The 21680-nt window shown below is 43.7% G+C and overlaps 1 protein-coding gene across 1 annotated transcript; it reads left to right on the top strand.

The window, feature by feature from the left end:
• The first annotated feature begins 4045 nt into the window (after positions 1-4045).
• Positions 4046-20843, top strand: apobb.1 (apolipoprotein Bb, tandem duplicate 1). Its single transcript, XM_076273189.1, has 28 exons — positions 4046-4111; positions 4863-4889; positions 5451-5554; positions 5931-6076; positions 6397-6544; positions 6948-7100; positions 7218-7342; positions 7437-7522; positions 7662-8112; positions 8308-8422; positions 8539-8685; positions 8774-8985; positions 9532-9727; positions 9820-9999; positions 10085-10288; positions 10377-10544; positions 10639-10844; positions 10955-11134; positions 11245-11354; positions 11524-11734; positions 11845-12014; positions 12109-12266; positions 12422-12531; positions 12710-13083; positions 13243-19263; positions 19357-19471; positions 19588-19768; positions 19881-20843. Exons 1-28 carry the CDS (start codon positions 4057-4059, stop codon positions 20841-20843), a joined length of 11316 nt encoding a protein of 3771 aa, XP_076129304.1. The 5' UTR covers positions 4046-4056.
• Positions 20844-21680: the final 837 nt, after the last annotated feature.

Below are 21680 nucleotides of genomic sequence, written 5' to 3'. Positions count from 1 at the left end.
AAGCAACAGCCCATGGTTGTCACCAGTGGTACCCGTTACAAAGAAAAATGGTGGGCTAAGACTGTGCCATGACTACAGGCGTGTGAATGAGGTGACGCGGAAAGATTCGTACCCGGTCCCTAGGGTTAACGATACCCTTGATGCAATAGCTGGCTCACAGTGGTTTAGCTCCCTGGATCTGAGAAGCGGGTATTGGCAGGTAGAGCTGTCACCCGACGCCAAACCGAAGACGGCTTTCTCCAATGGTCGCGGCTTGTGGCAGTACACAGTCATGCCTTCGGACTGTGTAATGCCCCAGCCAGTTTTGAGAGGCTAATGGATAAAGTGTTAAGGCCTGTACCACGCTCCGCCTGTGTCGTGTACCTTGACGACGGTTCATGGGGACAACTTCAGTTCTGCTGTGAGTAACCTTCGTAAGGTACTCGAATGCTTCCAGTCAGCTAACCTCCGGATGAACCCCAAGAAATGCTCGCTCCTGCAAAGAGAGACACACTTCCTCGGACATGTGGTAGGTCAGCGCTGCTGACGTGAGGCTAGAAAGCCCTTGCCTGTTCTAGAAAGACTGATCTAATGCAGCAAATATATTAAAAGGCTGAAGTCGTACATTTGCGCGACAGAGACTGAGTTTGCTGCTGATATTCTGGGGATAGGCCTAGCCAATGTACGACTTCAGCCTTTTAATATATTTGCTGCATTAGATCAGTCTTTCTAGAACAGGCAAGGGCTTTCTAGCCTCACGTCAGCAGCGCTGCATCACCCATATAGCCTACATTAAAACAACCAACGGATGGTGGGCGGGTGCAGTTTTGAAAATTGGTCAACAAACTTTGGTGCTGATGGATGGCTGATGGATGATAAGTTTTGCTATGCAGTTATGGTTGAAATAATAGCCCATCAGCGCATCTCTAGTGTGTGTGCCTCTCTCTCGCTCAGAGGGGAGGGAGAGGCTGAGGGTCGATCCAGCATGGATTCTAAACTCTGTGGTGGATAGGATCTACAATTAGGTGTTAATAATATTACCACGCTAGGTCGAAGTACTCCCAAGTGCTATTGCGCCACACATTGTAGTTCTCCTGTTTATTCGCTTGGAAAATCGCCACGTTTCATGTTGTGTGACGTACACATTTTTATCAACTACTCGTGCAACTGTATTTAAGTAGGGAAAAAATGGAGGTGTTTGATTACTGCTATGTTCCTCTCTCTACGGCCACGGCAGAGCCCGCTAGCATAGCAACATGCTAACACATTCGCGCCGCGCGACAGAGCGTTTGAGTGCACCTACCGGCGCGGGAGAGGTATGACTCAACTCGTGAAAGTTAAGGTAAGAACATATATTACTACTGATTTTGGGTGGCGTGTTCCTTTAATCCTGTTCTCCTATAGGTCCGCAGTGCAGGAGTCCACCATGTGCACCCCAGCTCAGCTCATGATGGGGAGAGAGTTGAGAACCCCTTCAGACCTGGTATACGGGCGACCTCCCGAGGAAAGGGCCCCGTTGGCCCCAGGGCTCGACTACCTCCACCGGCTGCAGGAACACATGGATACCGTCCATGCCGTAGCCCGGGAAAACTTAGCCCAGGCTGGGTTCCGGCAGAAGAAGGCCTACGACGCTTACGGCAAGGGGCGGGAGTTCCAGGAGGGCGAGCGGGTGTGGGTGTTCAACCCCCGTAGGAAAAAGGGCCGTTGCCCGAAACTGGATAGCGCCTGGGAGGGGCCATGTCTGATACTGGGGAGAATCTCAGAGGTAGTGTACAAAGTCAAGCTGAGGACAAGACAGCGAGTAGTGGTGCTGCATAGGGACCGGCTGGCCCCTTATGTAGGCCGAACTGAGATTGCTGACAGCAACGAATGCGGATTGACAACCGGGGAAACACACCCAGACGTGCCACAAAATAGTGCTGGGAATGAGCAAGAGTGCCAATACTTTTGGCCAGCACTGTATATATATATATATATATAAAAAACATCTAAAGAAATATTAAAATACAATAGTCCCAGTATACATAGGCTGCAACAAAACCCATATCTCTACAAGATGCCAACGGAGGAGGGGGTACAAGGACAAGAGTGTAGAAACCTCACTGTCCCAGCATGCAATGCTCTGACTGCATGGAGGTCCATATGTTATGTATACCCTCTTATAACCACAATTTATATCCATTCAAAATCAGTTTACTTCACTTCTCTAGAGCTACATTTAATATTTCTGGGCTTTGCTTTTAATATTCATCCACTAGATTTTTGACTAAAGCAGCATGATGTAAGAATACGTGTTCACCATTCAGTATACGTTTTTAAACAGGGTTGCATGAAAGTCTACTGGAGTGCTCTGCATGTTGGAAAACAATGCTAAAGAGATACCCGGTGCATTGAAAAGGGATGATGTTTGTACACCAAAGTTGTAGAACAATACCAGGAATTCTGGGTGTGCAGTGGCAATGTGAGAAAGTCTTCCACATTAGTAACTGTGTTGTACTGTTCTGTTTAATTGTTTAGTCTTATCTGGTCTCCTGATAATCAGAAGGGGGACCAATTGACTCCTCTAAGATAGAATGAAATCAAAATGACAGCATGTCATCTTGGACGTTTTGATTCCTCTCTAAAATTGAGAGTTATACTCTTCACCAGACTCATCAGCACATGTTGCCTGGGCGTTAAGTGAGCTATGAGTTCAGGGCTCTTCGAAATCAAAGATCAATGACCGGCGCCTGCAATCACGCATCGATCCATCAGCTGCACCTTGGCCCAGGACAAGCAGGCCTAGCCACAGCAAGATCACAGGCCGTCACAACACACACACAATCTGCAGCACATGCACACATGGAGAAGACACTGTGTTTTAACGATTGTTTTAAAAAAAAAAAGATTATGTAATTTAGTCATGCAGTCACAGATATTACTCAACTAAACACTTCAAGATATGCGGAAAAAGGCAATATGGTTTTACTGTTTAATATCAAATGTTTTTTACATTTATTCCCTTAATAGACATTGTCAATATTACTTTATAAGTTGTGGCAAGCCTATGAGCGCAGTACTTCATTTTATACGTCTTTAGCATTGTAGTGGCAGTGCGTTAATTAGGTAATGCAGCGTGTGTCTGTTACTATGGTGCTGTCTCCATGGGCACAGGTTCAGTGTCTGACCCATATCTGAAGCTGGCAAATATGACTTGGCAAGTGCCTTCGCATCGATGCCAACCAATCTTTGTTGCCAAAAAAAAAAAATCTTACCAATGCCAGAATGCCAATGCGAGGACAGGCTACACAAAATCATATATACAGTATGATACTGTGTCATATTACACATTCTAGCTGAATCATGAAAGATGCCTCATCACTTTTCATTCCAGATGAATCTCATGGCTTGTAAGTACTATCTCCTCATAAAATACTGGACTCTTACAATGCTGCATAAAAGAATCAATGCATATTATAAAAGTACATCCAAAAAGATATGGAAAGGGATCTTAATATGGCTGGATAGTCAAATAAAAACTGGCAACTGATAGCATTGCATTGCATGATAACAATTGTAATGTATCTAATTTACACAAAAATCTATATGTGTGCTATGAGCTTTGACAAAATCTAGTACATTGATGATTTCATCTTTCCTTTGAGCACAGCAAAGTTTTATGAAACCTGTTTTGCAAATTAATCTTTACATAACACACATGTGCAATAATATGGCCAATATATGTAAGGAAAAAATAAATATAATACCGCATTGTTTAGCATATATTCTTCATGACCATGTTCCTTTCAGATGTTAAATAGATAGTTGTTAATTGTTGAAAGGTGTACAATTCATTTAGAAATAAGTTTATAAATCATCTGAAAAGCAGACACTGCAAATGTTATAGACCTATTTTTTTATGAAGCTGGTTGCCTTTGTCCTGCTACCAGGGCAAGAAGTGTGGACTTTGGCCATTTTCGCAACCTCCCCCTGTCCACTAGTTACCCCGGGGGTATAAAAGAGCAGTTCTGGAGGAGGTGAATCAGTCTCGTCTGAGTACTCGTCCACCCGAAAGGAAAGAGCTTCAGCGAACCCACCATGGGGGACACAAAGCTCTGCCTCGTACTTCTCCTCAGCGCCGTCGCATTGGCCCGTAAGTACCTCACCTCTACTCTCTAACTCTAGGCCCAAGCATTACGCCCAGGACAGTCTCCTGTACTGGTGTGGTAGATGAGAAGCTCACCTTTACACTAGCCTGACCAAAAAGCACTTCAGTCTTTTAGTCCTTATTTTCCCCTCACAAAGCTACATACAAATGTTAATTTTGTGCAGGGCGTTTTCGTGCATACTGTAACTTTGAATTTGGGTATTTTGATCTAATAACAATTATGACCAAAAATTGGTGAAATGTGTCATCATTAGAAAAAATAAATTATTATTTTAAAGAAAGTATTTAAAGATCAACAAATGTATTGTACAAAATGAAACACAACACATATATGTTGCATACAATTTTTTGTTACATTTTCCTTTAGTTTAAACTTTGACAAATCACATTTAAATAACACAAACATTACCCAAAGAAAATAAAGACAAACTAATTGAAACTATAAAGAGCATAATGCATATTCACATCACTTTAACATCAGTATTTTGTGACCAGAAAAGTCAATTTAGTTTGATTTCCTGCATTCATTCATTTTGAGTAATGTTTTCATGCCATTGCATTTTTTATATCTCATATACACGTTATATAACTTTTTGATTAAGACATCCTGTCTTCTGGCTAAGGAGCTTACTAGAACACTCTCCTGTCATGACAGAGTTCACGCTTTAGCAGTATATTTGAAGTGAGATAGTGGGAAGGTGTTGTAATGCTTCTACTTCTGTCTGTCATCCTTTAGATGCTGATAATGGAGCCCCATGCCTGAGTAAGTCTTACCCAACCTCTGTTGCTATGTTCGAAGCATCTGTCAGATCGCTTTATAGCTCTGTTCATTTAAACTTCACAAGTACTTTGGTGATTTGATATACAAACATAATGCAGTCAAAAAACTGGAACTACATCATAGATGTGCAAACAATTGACATTCTAAAGAGTGTATCACAATATGAAATTCAACCAAGCAGTGCTATGAACACTTGGTATGGATACTCTGTCATATAGGCTATCTGGCACCCTCTTAGACACTTCATAAGGCAGACGTCATCTCCCAGCTGTTGTCATCAGGACACTTCTTTGATAATAGCAAATCGGCATTATTAGAAAAAACTGATCAATAATCAATAAAAATAATAGTGAGACAATACTGCTACTAGGGATGTAAAGAAATACTGATAAGCATAAATAATTGCAATATGATATTTTTTTAGATTGTTTAGATTCTTAAACACACAGGGCATTTGGCAGGCTTGTTACATGGTTACCCTGTATGTTTTACCAATTTCATGTTTTACATCATTGATCTGAGTGTGCTTTCATCTCCCCCTAGTGGCCAAGAGGTACAAGCCTTTCCACAAGTATGAGTATCTATATGAAGCAGAGTCCCTCAACTTCCTCAATGGAGCCGTCAATGGCCCTAAAGGAAGCTGCAAGGTATGGCACATCATTGGATAATCTCTACATTCTTTATCAAATTAATCATAATACATTCACAATTGCAGTTATACACATGCATAGATTGAAAAAAAAAACATGTATAATTAGACATCTGTTAACTTTTGTAAACCAAATGTGATGGTTGGAGTCTTTGATAAGATCTGAATTACATACCACATAAACTAAGTAAAAATACTAGTTCACCTGTAACCTTTAATAGTGTTATCTGCAGTGCAATCCTCAATGATACTTTTCACTATTCTTTTGACGTCCATGAGATTAAATGTACATTTAGAGTATGTACAATATAAAGAGCACTTTTTGATAAAAAAGCGGAAGATTGTTTTCACCATCCCCATTCATTGACCCACAGGTTGAGATTGATGTTCCCGGCCCCTGCCACTACATCGTCCGCACCTCTGAGTGCACGCTCAGCGAGGTTGCTGACTTCGATGCAGCTGGCGAGCCCGTCTTTGTCCCTGCAGCCACTACTGATGCCTTCAAGGTTGCCATGGAGAAGTAAGCATTTCCATTTTTGTGTGTTTTTAAATTATTGTTAATTTCCTTTCACATAAAAAGGAAAAAACATTTGCACTTAATTTGATAAATGCACTGTGGTAATATATGTTATTGGTACTCCACTACTCCTAACAGACGGTTCACAAATGAACCCTCTGAAAGTCTTCTGCAATCTGCAAACAGGAAAACTAATATATCTATTATTTTAATTTAAATGTAATCCTTATTCCCAAAACAATGCAATAATGCATTTCCCCAAAAGCAGATCTCCCTGTAATTAGGCTACTACTGTAATTAATCAGCTAGCGTTCTCCACACAGGAACCCTCTGAAGGTCACGGTTGAAGGTGACAATGACATTAAGTTGTTCCCTGAGGACGATGAGCCTATCAACATCCTCAACATCAAGAGGGGAATCATCTCTGGCTTTGCTGTGCCTGTTCTGGAGGAAGAGAGAAACAAGAGGATGGTATGTAGATACCACATGCCAAGTGTCATCAGCAAGAATTTACAGAACAACTCCAGTCTAAGAACAACCTATAGGGTCTATTTTTTAGATGATAACTTTTGGTTGGAGTAGTTTAAAGTCTGGACTGGAAGACTGGAATATGCATTTGCATTTACAGACAAAGCTCAAAATGTCACTACACCACTATGCTATTGTGGAAAGGGTTCCTGTAAACAAAGTAAAGAGGGCATAAAAATAATTGGTTGTGTAGTTAGTGCATTACCTGTTCTTCCAGTGGCTGGTCACCATGCAAAGTGAAAATGGGAAAGTGAAAATATTTGGGTGAAAATGTTTGGGGGGAAAGGGTAAGGATAGCAAGTATGATGCATTCCTCCACAAACCAAGATGTCTTTCCACCCTCCAGCCCACCATCTATGGATTGTGCAAGACTGACTACACTGTGAACGCCAGAGAGGACATTGCCACAGATGTCACCCTCACACGTGACCTGTCCAGGTGTGACCAGTTCAGGCCAGTCAGAGACCACACCAGCCCCCTGGCCCTCATCACTGGCATGGTAAGACAGTATGGCAATTGTTTAGATGAATGAATAAACAAACAAAATGTTTAGGAAGGACACAGGACATTGTTCTATTCATCACACAGGACATTCATGTTTCTCCCTTCCCTTTAGCACTACCCTCTTGCCCAGCTGATCAAGAGCACTCAGACCTGCAACTACAAGTTTGACAATGCAGAGCACCACCCAGTTTCTGGTGAATGCACTGAGAACCACATCCTGATGCCTTTCTCCCACAAGTACGTCTAAGAACCAGCCATGAATGAATGTGTCATTCACATCCAGAAACTTATCTCACTTTATTCTGTGATCTAACTGTTATCACGTCCACAGGAGCAAACAGGGAGTTACCAATGTTAGCAAACAGAAGGCCACCCTCCTGGGAGTGACTGAGTTCAACGACAGAGTTTTCGACCCCAGTAAGACATCTACTTTGACTTAGCTCTTATGTATGGAGGGAAGAGAACTGCTGATGGACATAGTTTGATGTCTGCGAAGTACATTTCTGACACAAGAGACGATGTATGGTCATAACACTTTTGTCGGTTTACTTTGTAGTTCTGGCCAATGAGCAGACCCTGCACCCACACGCCAGTGTGGACAAGAGCCCTATTCAGGACAAAGACGCCGCTCTCGCTGTCCTGAGGGAACTGGCTGGCCTGTCCAAAACCGACGACGGACACAAGAGAGCCCACCTGGCCCACAGGATCGTGAGCATGGTCCGCAAGATGTCTGCAGAGACCCTGGCCGCTGGCGTGCCCGAGGCCCTGGAAATCTCTCGCTCCCTGACCTACCAGGCTCTGTTCCAGTGCGGCACTCCCGAGTGCAGCGGTGCCATCATGCAGATCCTCAGGACCTTCGACAGCTCTTCTATGGAGATTGACGCCACCGTCTACGCCATGGGTCTGATGCCCAACCCCTCTCGCCAGCTCGTCCATGACATGCTGGAAATGGCCAAGTTCAAGCAGAGCAAACCCATCTTCTACGGAGCTAGCAATGCAGTGAAGAGGTAAGACATCTATCCAATGGTGTCAAAAATATTAATATTCATTCATATACATTATTACTTTGTACATTATTAAGATGGCTCCAGGCCTTAAAGCTCAGGTCATAAAGCTTTGTTTCTTTAATAATCATTGACCATCATTGATTAATCTATTTGCTACTAGAGTCTGAATTTGACGTCTTCTCTGGTACTCCACAGACTGTATCAGGCTGAGGGCAAGGTTACTCCTGAGATTGAGGCTGTTGCCAACTTTGCCTTGGAGCAGATTGGAGACTGCACTGGTGACCAGGAGCACATTTTCATGTCCCTGAAGGTGTGTTGTTGTTAACATGCAGACAGTGCTACCACACTGACAGCCACGATTCCTTACTCTACACGATGGTAATAGTATTGGCAAGTGTTGTGATTATGGGTCTCTATGTCACACAGGTAATCGGTAACATGGCCGCTGCTATGGGAGCTGCCAGCCCTGCCCTGAAATCTGCCGTCATCCAGTGTGTGAACCAGCCTGCTGCCACCCCAGAAGTTCAGCTTGCTGCCATCCAGGCCTACAGACAGACCACTCTGCCCGAGGAGGTAATCCAGAGTCTTCTGAACCTTTCTTACATAGATAATATCTAGTCATGTTGAGAAATCTCATCACTTTCCCTCTTGTGCTTTACAGGGCAGAGAGGTGCTCATGCAGGTCCTTTTGGATGGTGCTGCCCCACTGCAGAAGCGTGTTGCCGCCTACCTGGTGCTAATGAAGGACCCTCAGCCCTCTGAACTCTCTCAGCTGGCTGCTGCCCTGCCCATTGAGGAGAATCAGCAGGCCAAGAGCTTTGTGATCTCTCATGTCACCAACATCCTGAGCTCTACTGCACCTGAGACCCAGGAGTAAGTTAAATAAGAAACCTTCTATGTATTAATATTTTTTATTTCCTACAAGGATACAAGGATACAAGGAAGTTTATTGTCACATGCATATAGTTACTGGAAGTAAGGAATGCAGTGAAATTATGTCTGGTGTCAGCCTATGTGTGCATTTATGGGGGGGTAAAAAGTGCAGTAGAAGAGGGGTTTAGTAGATTAAGTGGCAAGGGCTGCATAAGAAAGGTGGGGGAGGATTGGGATTGGGGGGGCACCAACAAGGAGCACCCAAGAAAAACAGGGGCAAGGAAAAACTCCCTTACCAAGGAATAAACCTTGGGCAGATCCACGGCTCAAGGGGCTAACTTAACTGCCAGGGGTCTTGGTGTGTGTGTTGGGGGGATGACAAGGGAGATGGGATAGTGTGCTGTGTATGTGGGGAGAGGGCAGTGTGCAATATGTGTGTTGGAGAAGCTTCCTCATGAGACAATGTGCTGTGTATAGTACAGATGACTAAAAAGCTAACAAAAAAATCTTTACTGAGCAAATGTCATTTTCTTCTTTTCCGAACAGGCTAAGACAGAAGATCCTCGATGCCCTCCAGGGCAATGAAGTTGGAACTGTCATGGACCCAACCAAATTCTCCCGCAACTACAAGGTCGGATCAATGGAGGGAAACATGATCTTTGAGGGGGTCAGCTACCTGCCCAAGGAAGTTATGCTGGAGATGACCCTGAATGCCTTTGGCTTTGATGTGGACATGTTTGAGGTGCATACTTTTTAGTCTGACAGTATATAGACTCTAAGAATTCCCTCATTGCCTCCATTATCGGCCCACCTAATCATTTATTGCACTTTCAGATTGGCATGGAGGGCAAGGGACTTGAGCCAACTATTGAGGCCCTGTTTGGTGCCAATGGGTTCTTCCCTGACACGGTGATGAAGACCATCTACTATGCTGCTGATAAAATGCCTGTTCAGGTCAGACAGACTCTGAGGAATATGCTTCCATCCCTGAGGAATGACCGAAAGAAGAGACAGGTACTAATTTATTGACCTCCCATTGCATCTTTTTCATATGATGTTTCAGGAGCTTCAATTCACCATTTTGCTCTCACATTGTTAGGCTTCCCAGAGCCTTATTAAACAGCTTGGACAAAACATCAACAAACTGTTCAAGGACCTGAAGGCTCAGGATGCCCCTGAGGCCATGGTCTACTTGAGACTGCTGGGAATGGAACTTGGCTACCTTAAGACCAAGGACATGGAAGAGATGGCCTACTCTGCTGCACTGATGATTGACAACCTCCTGAAAATGTTCCCCGCTGATGTAAGTTTCCTAAGGCAACACACTCCCTTCCTCTAAATGTTAGACATTTTCTACTAAAGCTCACTCACTTAATGTTTATTCATTGCAGTTCATCAAGGGACTGCTGACCAGTGCTGACAACGAGCTGTTTGCCCACTACATCTTCATGGACAATGAGTTCTACCTGCCAACCGGCCCTGGTGTTCCTCTGAGGGTTGCCCTGTCTGGTACCTTCACCCCTGGAGTTAAGGGAGGATTGCAGCTTTCTCCTGACATGGTAAGTGATACAATAACTTAGGCAATCAAATTATTTGTGAACATAATTCAATTTTAGTCAAACAGGTCAACCTCATCTTACCTTTTTTCCACAGAGTGAGGTGGCCTTCATGCCATCCGCTGGCATTGAGTTTGTGACTGAAGTTGGAGCCCACTTACCTGACTTTGTTCAATCTGGTCTGGAGATGCACACCAACATCTACCACGAGAGTGGCCTGAAAGCTAAGGTCTCTGTGTCCAACAGCAACATCAAGCTGACCATTCCTGCTCCTCAGGGCCCTGCCAAGCTCGTCAGCCTCACGTATGTTTGAATTTCTGCAATGTATTATAACAGTATTACATTAACTCTTTGCCAGTCAAATTGTGTGTAGTATCAGACTATGGAAATAAGTATTTCCTTCTATATTGCAGCAACTCTCTGGTGTCTGTGCATGGTGCTGAGACCAAGACCATCCCATCCCTGGGAGAGAGAGTTGATGTAACTGAGTGCACTCCTGTCTTTGCGGGCATGAAGTACTGCACAGCTCTGCAGTATTCTGATGCCATGTTTTATGACGATGCTCCCTACTTCCCCTTCACTGGAGACAGCAAGTAAGTCAAATGGAGTGGAGAGTGAAATTGAAGAGCTTGAGAGCAGCATTGGTTATAGAGTAAGCTGAACTGTTTGTAGCTAACTAAGTCGACTGCTGTGGTCTCTGCAGGCTTGCCATCGAGTTGCACCCCACTGGTGAGATCTCTGAATACACAGCTGACATTGACTATTCCTATGAGGAGAAGACAGATAAAGTCGTACTCACCCTGAAGGCTGAAGGTAATATTATAACTATTTGTTTTGAAAGAAAAAGTACATATTGTTCACCCATGAACAGCTGAAGGCAATAAGATGTATTCGTGAAGTCATTAATTTTGTGAACATCCAGCTGATTTGTCCAGGTGTTTTTCTCTCTTTGCCTTAACTTGTCTTTCTACTTTTACCACAGGAGCAGCAGCCACTGAGGCTACAGCTACCTTAAAGTTCAACAGGCAGAAGTACACTGTTGAGGCTGATCTGCAGATCCCTGATTATGACCTTGAGGTTGGACTCAGGCTTGGTTCTGTCGAGCCCAACACCAAGGGAAAGGCCACACACTCTGTCCAAATTGACCTCATCAACAAGAACATTCCTCAGGCCTCTCTTATTGCTCTGGGAAAGTAAGGAAAATGTTTCAAGTAAATGAGCAGCTTTGTATTAGAAATGTCCATACTGTTTTTTGCAAGTTTGTGAATTTGTTAAAGAATTTCCTTCTTTTTGTTTCAAACAGACTTGAGGGGATGAAGGATGCCAATGTGGAGGTTCAGCTTCTTGTCCCACCCATTGCTGATTTCAAGGTTTCTGCTCACCTTCACCGTGAGGAGGATTTGACCCTTGAACTTAAGACTGACTTTGGACTGCCAGAAACTAAGTCTGTGCAGGAAATAACTCTTAAATATGGTGTGTGTGTGCTTACCTCCTTCAAAACATTTCCAACATGTACATGTCTTCCTTTCATGCACTACATGACAAACTGTTTTTTTCTTAACTTCAGATGATGAGAAACTAGAGGTAGAAGTTAAATCTGATATGAGCACTGGGATCAAGGACCTCCTTGTACATGTAGGCTTTGGAGATATTGACAGCCTTCTCAACCAAGAATTTGGACAGTCTGGGATGACAGTTGGTACTTTCATCAGCAAGTCTGTTGAGGTAGGATAAATATGGCGATTTATATTATATAAAAACTGTAACAAGTGTTTTCACTTTCACTGCTGTATTTTGCTCACTCATGGTATTTTTTTTGTAAAATGACTGTATACACAACATACAGTATTTTCTGACATGTCTATATCATCTTAACATAGGGAGTCAATGCCTACATAGAGACGTATGGTGCAGATATTCCATTTGTGCAGAACATAAGAGTGCCTGAATTCCCTGAGCTGTCAATCCCTGAGAAACTGTACTTGAAGGCGTAAGTACAATCCTCAGTCACAACGCAATGTAGTTTGTGTTAAAATGTAAGAATGCAACGTAAAACTTGTATTGCGGAAAATAATTGTGAATGCCAGTGACACAACTTTTTTACCTACAGATATTAAAAACGTGTAGTGTACAACCATTTTAACTTAAAGTTACATGTTCATTTACAGTGAGGCTGATGCCAAATACAACTTTGGCAAGCACTACTACACCATTGCCATTCCTCTGCCTCTTGGAGGAAAATCCTCTGGAGACCTGAACTTCCCTGCTGCTCTCACCACTCCTCACCTGACTGTGCCCCAGCTGGGTCTGGAGGTTGCCTCCATTGACATTCCTCTCCCCGAGGTCTTTATTCCAGAGCATGTGTCTGTGTCTATGCCTTTCTTCGGAAAGGCTGAAGTGTCCGCCAAGGTGCACAGTAACTTGTACAACCTGGAGGCCGATGTTTCTGCTGGTAGAGATCCAGTTGACCACCCCAGCTATTCTGCTACAGTGGAAGTGACTGGAACTTGTCCTGCCAAAATTCTTTCCATGAAGATTGACGGTATGTGTGTGTTTTCAAAGTTTTTAAATTCATCCATGAATACATTTTGAAAACACACAAGATCATTTATATATGATGCAACTAAAATACTCTGGTTATTTTATTTTCTAAACCAAGAATAGTATTATGATAATGCAATTTTTGTCATATTTTGAACAGGGTCTGCATTGCTTGCGGCTGCACCTGGTGAGTCTCTCAAGGCTGAAATCAAGACACATGTGAACCACAAGCTCATTGATGCCAGCATTACTGTTGAGGAAATCGCAACCATTGCGGACAAATTCAACCTGAAGTCCAATAGCAAGATTGAGGCAACCAGCCCACTTGGTGTTCAAGTGTCTCTGGAGTATAATGGTGATGCAGGTCTGAACACAGAGGAAATCTCTGGAAATGGAAACCTGGAGGCATCCCTCAAGGTTGGTCCTATTTCTGGATCTGCCACTATTTCCCAGACGGTCGCAGTCTTCCCATTCAAGCCAGAGGCCAAGATCGATTCCTCAATGAAGATTGATTCCACCCTTGTCAAGGCCCAGAACACATTTGCTGCTGCCTTTGCTAATGGTGAGCTGTCTGCCACATCCAATACCGCTGCAAATGATGACACCCTGGTGCACAATGTGGAAGTCACCATCAAGGATTCCACACTGGCTGTGAAGTCTGATACCAAGGCAGATGCCCTTGGCCTGAAGATTCAGAATGTGGCTGAAGCCTCTGCTGGTGCTGGAGCTGTTAATATCAAGATGGAAACAAGTGCTGACCACACAGAAAACCGTATTCATTCCCTTGTGACTGCAGTCCTGGACATCAACGGACTGGCTGTGAACAGTGATGCTGATGTTAAGCTTGCTGAAAACACTGCAATTCACAAAGCATCTTTGACACTGAACAAGGATGGTTTGGCAACCAATGGAGCCACATCCCTGCAGAGCCCTCTGAAGCTGGAGAACACCTTCAGCGGTACCGTTGATGCATCCAAGGTTGACCTCAACATTGATATCAAGGGTGAATTTGCTGACATGAAGATTGCCAATGCCATGTCTCTGACTGGAACCCCTGCTTCTATTGCTTTCAAAACCAATGCAGAAGCATTTGTCATCGAGGGAACCTCCTACACCCATTCCATTGCCTTGGATGTGCACGACTACACTGCATCTTTGAACATAAACAATGACCTGAAAGTCCTGCATGCCAACTTGGAGAATCATGCTGAGCTTAAGGCAGAGGCCTATAAGGCTGATCTGACCGGAAGCCTGAAGGCAGCCTACGGTGAACAGGAGCTCAAGCACACTTATGAAATCAAGTATGCTGACCTGACTGCTAATGCCAAGTGCAGCACAACTGGTATGCTTCTGGGCTCTCACCTGAGCCAGAACACTGAGGTATTGGTTCCTGGACTTGCTATTAAAATCAGCAATGATGCCCGCTTCAACTCACAGGTTCTCCGTTTTGATACCACCACCCGTGCCACAGCTGTCCCCTTCAGCTTCAACCTTGATGCCATAGCCAATGCTGATGGTGACCTGACCATGTATGGAAAGCACACTGCTCAAGTTTACACCAAGTTCCTCATGAAGGCAGAGCCACTGGCAGTCACACACTCTCATGAATGCAGAATCTCTACCTCCCAAAACCTTGACAATGGCGTTTCCATTGAGACTGGGCTTGACAACAAATTTGAAACTCTCCTGACGCCCTCTGAGCAGAAGGCACATCTGATTGTAAAATCCAAATTCAACAACCATGCAATGAATGAGGAGGTTAGTGTTTACAACACACCTGAGAGGCTTGGACTGGAAATGTCAGGAAACATCCTGACAAATTTGCTCAACATTGATGACAGCGAAAACCAAGAATTTGGTGTATCAGGCTTTGTGAAATATGACAAGAATAATGATGTTCATGTCATTTATTTGCCTTTCACTGAGAGCTTGGTCAGTATTGCAGACAACCTAAGACTCACCTTAGTGGAAATGGTAGAGGCTATGCAGGCTTATATTAGACAAGAAGATCTCATCAACAAGTTGGAAAGTCTTCCTCAGTACATCAGTGACTTTGTCAAGGACCTCAATGTAGAGGAAAGAACCACTGAGCTTAAGCAACAACTACTTTCCCTGTCACAGGAGTACACCATTACATTTGAAGATTTGGAGGCTTCTCTGATGAACCTGAGGGCTACTCTTGAGGGGCTCTTGTCTGATCTAGCTGCTCGTGTCAATGAAACTGTCAAAATTATTAAAGAGCTCATTGTAAGTGGAACTCTGTCTGAGGATGTTGTCAAGAGGCTGGCTGAGCTACTTAATACACTGAATGAGGAATTTGACATCAATGCCATGCTTGTTGCAGTTATCGAGGCTGTTGAAGATCTGATTAAGGAGATTGATATAATGAAACTGAAGGACAGCAGCATTGCACTCTTGCATGACCTGGATGCCCAGTATGCCATCAAAGCCAAACTTGAGGAAAGAGTGGGTGAACTGAAACAAATGATTTCAAGCTTCAGCTTGGTTCAGTTTGCTGAGGACCTGAAGAGCCTGATTTCCTCCATTGACATCGAAGGTCTGACCAGTCAGCTTGTGGCACAAATTCCAACAGAGCAAATTAACAAGATTGTAGACACAGTGAAATCTCTGGTGACAGAATTGGACATCGCTGGTAAGCTGAATGCAGTCTATTCCAATGTGAGAACTGTACTTGTAAAATACGAACTTGACAAGAAAATTGAAGCAATCCTGGAGAAGGTTGTTGAGCTCATCCAGAAATTCAAAATTGATGAGACCGTGCAGGTTGTTGCTGACACTTTGAAGACCATCCACATCCCTTTCTCACTGGAAGATGCTATCAACTACCTGAAGACCACAGAGATCAAGCAGGCTATTGAGCACTTGAATGAATACCTTGATGCTTTTGTGCAAAGTGTTAAGTCATTTGACTACAATGCCTTTGTAGATTATGCCAATGAGAAAATTGCTGCTTACACTGCCGAGCTGAACACACGCATTGCTTCTCTTGAGATTCCACAGAAGGTTGAGGCAGCCAGAGAATTTGTCAACTATGCTCTATCCACATTGAGTGGCCTCTTGGAAGAACTCAGGGGCATCAAGGCAGCTGATGTAGTCAAGTCTCTGAAGGACATCATTGATGCCGTGGCTCTGAATGACATCAGAGCATTGGTGGCAAAACTCCCAGAAGTTGACCTCAGAGGTGAAATTGAGCATTACCTGCAAGTAGTTAGCAACCTGTACACCAAGGTCATGGATGTTGTCATTGATACCTTCAGTGGAGTTGTTGATGCAATCCAGAAATTTGCTGCTGATCAAGCCATTATCGGCCAATTTAAGCAGATCATTGAGGGAGTCGCAACTGGACTGAAGACAGCTGAGCTTGAATTCCCATCACTCAGTGTCCCACTCACTGACCTGGTTCTGCCTTCCTTCAAGATCAGCCTGGCCAACCTTCAGGACAGCCTCCCAACACAGATTGATCTGCCTGAGTTCACCATTCTGGGCTTCCATACTGTGCCAGCCATGACCATTACTTATGATGATATCAAGCAGAAGGTTATGCAGCTAATTGACTTCATTGTGAACTATGAAATCACCTTTATGGATGTGGATGCCTTCTTTGGAGAGCTCTCCATGAATTACTTGCCTGACCTTTCTGCTATTTCACTGCCAGAGATCAGCCTACCAGAGATCTCGCTCCCTGCCATCCCCAAGATCAATCCTGAGGATCTGATTAACATTCCTTTGACAATCCCTGAGATTAAGCTCCCTCACATTCCCACTGAGCTGATGGTGCCAGCTTTTGGAAAGCTCTATGGTGAAATAAAAGTGAACACTCCCATCTACAACATCAGGACCACTGCTGAGTTCCAGAATTCTACTGATAGTGAGACCACCCCACAGTTCACGGCATTCTTGAATTCCAAGGGATCATCTCCTGCTGTTGAAGTTCTAGGCTACAACCTGGACTGCACTGCTCGTGTAGCAATCCCGAAAAGGAGCCGTATCATCATTGCAGAAACCCTGAAGTTCACTCAGCAGCAGCTGTCTGTGGAGCACCAAGCATCAATGACCATTTATGGTCTTTCTGCTCAGGCCTCAGCCAAGACGGCTTTGAAGATTAACACTTCTCCATACACCGCTGACCTTGTAAACAATGCATTCTTTGCCATGGAGGGTGGCATTACCAGTTCTTTTGACACCTCCTACAACCACAAGATCAACCTTCACATTATCTCATACACCAGTGACATGTCTTTTACACAGAAGACTGTTGCTCGCCAAGATGGCACCTCTATCACCGTTTCTTTGAAAAGCGAAGGATCAAACAAGGTTTCTCTCTCTGACTTCTCAGAGGAAACAACCCAAAAGGCTGATCTGGATTACACCATGAACCTCCGCACAGCTAAACTGACATACACCTCTGACACTGATAGTCCCTCTCTTAAAATAAAGGAGAGCATGAATGCTGAGGCTGTTATTTTCAGTCACATCACTTTCGATGCCCGTGTGGAATCAGAGTCTCCTTACATCAAGAACAGCCTGATAACTGCTTCTGGGAAGGCGCACTTAGGTGACATGAAAATTGAAATCAAGGCCAATCATGACACAGAGCTTGCTGGTTATCTCAGTGGAACCCTGTCCAACTCCATTCATGTTTTGGTTAAGCCCATTGAGGTTGTGCTCGACTTCCAGAACAAGGGCAATGCCAAGGCCAGCCTGGACGACACATTTTCAGCTAAACTTGATCTCCAGAATGACTACTCTGTCACCTTGAATTCTAATGTTCAGCACATTAACACAATGGCCCTCTTGAAGCTAAACCATTACAGGGTTAGCTACAACTTCACAGTTGACAATAACCAGGCAGAAACTGGCATCTATGCCTCTGTAGATGGAGATATCAACCTTGACTTCTTGACTGTGCTTCTTTCTGACATTAGCATCCCTGAGATTACTGTACCAATCATCGACTTCAAGTTCCCACCCATCTATGACATCAATCTGTATGAGCACACTGGCCTGAAGCACCTGCTGACTTCCTCTGAGCAGACAGTTAATGCGGATGCCAAGATTGTGTACAAGAAGAGCAGGTTTTCTCCCCTTTTTGATTTGGGCCTGATTTACATTCCTGCCATTGGCAACCTTGTTACTGAGGCTTCTTTCAAGTCATCCATCATCAACCTGAATGTGAATGCTGAAGTGTCTGGTGAGGATGATGTGGTTATCCGCATTGGTGCCAACTCTGCATCTGTTTTTGAGAGTCTGACGGCCAAGCTTGATGGTACTAGCAGTCTTACCACCAGGAGAGATTTGAAACTGGCCACAGCCCTTTCTCTGGAGAATGCTCATGTTGAGGCTACACACGACAGCACTCTGAACCTGGACAGTGAAGAGCTTTTTGCCTCTTTTTCAGCAGCAACTGTTGCAAAGGTGAACCTGCCAATTTTTACCACTGAAGCCAACCATCAGCTTAAAGTAGACCCACGAAATACTGCATTTGCAGACAACACGTTCAAAATGGTGTACACCTTGAATCTCCCAGTGATAAATGTTGTTGGATCCGGAGATGTTGAGAGTAATACAAAGTTTGAATCTACCTTTTTAGATATGTCCATAGAGTCAACAACTAAAGAACAGTTTGATGGAACCATCTTGGGCAGTGGCCTTGTAAAGAGATCCCTCAATGATGTAGCCAACTTCTATTGTGGTTATGATGGCATTCGCTCAACTCGGAAGACCACCGGCAATGCACATGTCAGCTACGGCGATCTTAAAATTGAGTTTGATGTTGATGAGGACCTGGCTTTTGAATTGAAAGAAAAATTGTATGCCAGTATGAAATTTGACTCCAACAATGAGATCAATGTGGCTAGCCTGAACACCAAGGGAAAGCACTCAGTCAAGACCATTTTTGATGTGACGCAGACATCTGTGGCTGTTGATATGGAAGCTGACCTTGCTCAACCAAGCACCCTGGGTGATCTGAGCTACTTTGAGAAACTGACCCTTGACTGGACTAATGAGAAAGAGAAGGAATCCTACACTCTCAAGATAGTCACTCCTGTTTACACCACCACTACTGCCGTAGAAACAGAGGGTTCTTTTCCCAAATACCAGGGAACCTTCAAGGCCTCTGCCAAGTCTCCGGCTGTATTCCTGGAGTACGATCTGGATGGTGAGTACAGGCATCTTTATAGTTACTTCAACATGGATTGATGTACACCATGCAGTATAAGAATTCTGTCATGCTTGCTGTCTTTATCACTAGGCTCCATCAGTGCCGCTCTTGAAAATGGAGCGGTGAGTCACACTCTTAAAGCTGTCCTGACCCATGCTGATCTGACTATGGATGTTCAACATGCTATTGAGCATCAGGACGATGGGTAAATATTCCACAAACTATGCTAATCAGCTATCAACATCACCATAATATTAGCACTTATCATCCAGGTTCTAAGGAATTTATCTCAAAGAGCAATACTTTGGTCTTTTTGTGCAGTCCTGCCCATACCCTGAATGTGGACGTCACCAGCCCCATCTTTACTGATGCGAACTTCCGCTATGCTGCCCGTAAGGATGGCGCCAGCACTTCCATCTCCTCTCCATCTACTGGCTTTCTTGGATTACAGCTCCAGGGCAAAATCCCACAGATGAGCGCAAAACTGTACTGCCGCTATGCTGTACGTATAACATCCCATCCTGTAAATAAATAGACAAAGAATATCAGTTGAAATGTGTTACATGTTATGTGTTCTTTTTTCCTTAATTTCTGTGCTTTCTCTGTTTGAACAGTCAGATCCAGAAAATGACGTTGACATCCTGGTCTTGAAAGCAGCTCTGACAGAACCTGAAATGTTGCATCTTCATGCTTCTGCCAACATGGAGGCACCCAACGTTATGCTGTCGGGCCTGCAGGAGAGAGTCCCTGCCATCACCTCCTCTCTGATCAACTTCGCAGACATGAATGGCATTGAAAGAGCTTTTTGGAGCTTCAAGCGCATGCTGGGCAGCATAGTTAATGAAGCTTACTACACTGGCAAGAGCTACACCCCAGAGATGAGCCAGATGTCCATCTTCTTCAGGAACTTTGTTGTTCAGTACCAGAAGACAGTTCAGACCCTGCTTGATGTTGCAGTCAAGTTCCTGCGGGAAACCCAGATTGAGCTACCAGGAATGGAGAAGGCTACTCTGCTGGAAATCGTGAATAAGATCACAACCAACGTTGGCACCGTGCTTGAGCAGCTTCTGCAGGTGATCAGTGATAACCTGCATGCCTACCTCACCCCAATTGTAGGCAACATCCAGGGGACCTTTCCCGACGGTGTGGTACTCACTGGAGGCCAGGTTCTGGACAAGGTGAAGGCTGTCCTGAGTCAGATGGTAGAGATGGTGAAGAATCTGGAAAGTCTTGATGTCATCGTGGAGAAGCTGGGTGAGGCTCTGCGTGAGGCAGTTGATACAGCCCAAGCTTTCATTGACAGCATGAGCTCTGATATTCTTGACATTATCTTTGTGTACATCAATGGTCTCTATTCTAACCTTGTCACACTTACCAAGAATGTTACAGTACAGATCAATAATAACCTGTTAACTGCAGAGGAATTTAACAACTCAGTTAAGTATGCTTTAGAGTCTGTTGTCTCTTTTCGGACTGAAATTATCAATTTTGTTACTCAACTGTTGCCAGAGACTGGAGCTCTTAGAGTGAATGGCGGAATTTTGGATGTGGAGTTTGATATTCCCGTCCGCCTATAATATATATGTTAGCTGTGAATGTTTTGCCTGTTAAACACTACCTTATGTTGATCCAACATTTTGAGGGAGCAATGGATGCTTAAGTCCATAGCATGTATTTAAAGTAGTCTAAACTAACATGTAAAGACTGTATTATGCTGTAAATGACAACTCATATACTGACTCAGCTATTAACTTTTGTTATGATTTATTTTTTATGAATCAATAAAGATTAATTGTACTACAGTAGTTATGCATGTTGTTATTTTTTCACTTTTCAGTATAGAAATATTACTAAATATAGAGTAAACAGATCAGTAGCGTAGCCAGAAATGTTGAAATGGGTGGACACAGAAAAAAAACGGGTGGGCAAAGCCAATTTGATTGAACATAAGAGAGGCCTAGATTTGATACACCATACAAACATTAATGATAGGCATGTTATATTTATGACATAAAAGAACGCATTTGATCACAGCTGACAAAGTACGCAGAAACATTTTCAACTGGAGCAAAACAATGCACATCACATGATACACAATTGAGCCAATAGATTGACCATATTGGGCAACTGCAAAGCCTTATCATAGGCATGTTACATTCATGACATGAAAAATGGAACTTATTGAACTTATTAATCAAACTACGCAGTCGACTAAACATTTTAAACTTGCGCAAAACAGCATGAACCCAGCATCGGTGTGTGCGTCGCGTAAAACCCAAATTGAAGCAACAGATTGACCATTGGACAATCCTACTGCAAAGCCTTTCCATAGGCATGCTACCTCTATGACAAAAAGTGGAATATCAACGCATGTCATCACAGCTGACAATTATGCAGAAACATTTTAAACAGAG

This window comes from Alosa pseudoharengus, unplaced genomic scaffold, assembly GCF_046254945.1.
Source record: "Alosa pseudoharengus isolate Yale_2024_CS ecotype anadromous, Long Island Sound unplaced genomic scaffold, YU_APseudo_1.1 YU_APseudo_1.1_scf_7, whole genome shotgun sequence".
Classification (NCBI taxonomy): domain Eukaryota; kingdom Metazoa; phylum Chordata; class Actinopteri; order Clupeiformes; family Clupeidae; genus Alosa; species Alosa pseudoharengus.
The sequence above is the reverse complement of the archived record's forward strand: the minus strand, read 5'-3'. Positions and strand labels throughout refer to the sequence as shown.

Bases quoted from the DNA above. Each gene is read 5' to 3' on its own strand.
- apobb.1 (XM_076273189.1), top strand. From the start codon at position 4,057: ATGGGGGACACAAAGCTCTGCCTCGTACTTCTCCTCAGCGCCGTCGCA. The intron at 8,113-8,307 runs GTAAGACATCTA...GGTACTCCACAG, and splicing joins GCTAGCAATGCAGTGAAGAG to ACTGTATCAGGCTGAGGGCA. The intron at 8,986-9,531 runs GTAAGTTAAATA...TTTTCCGAACAG, and splicing joins ACTGCACCTGAGACCCAGGA to GCTAAGACAGAAGATCCTCG.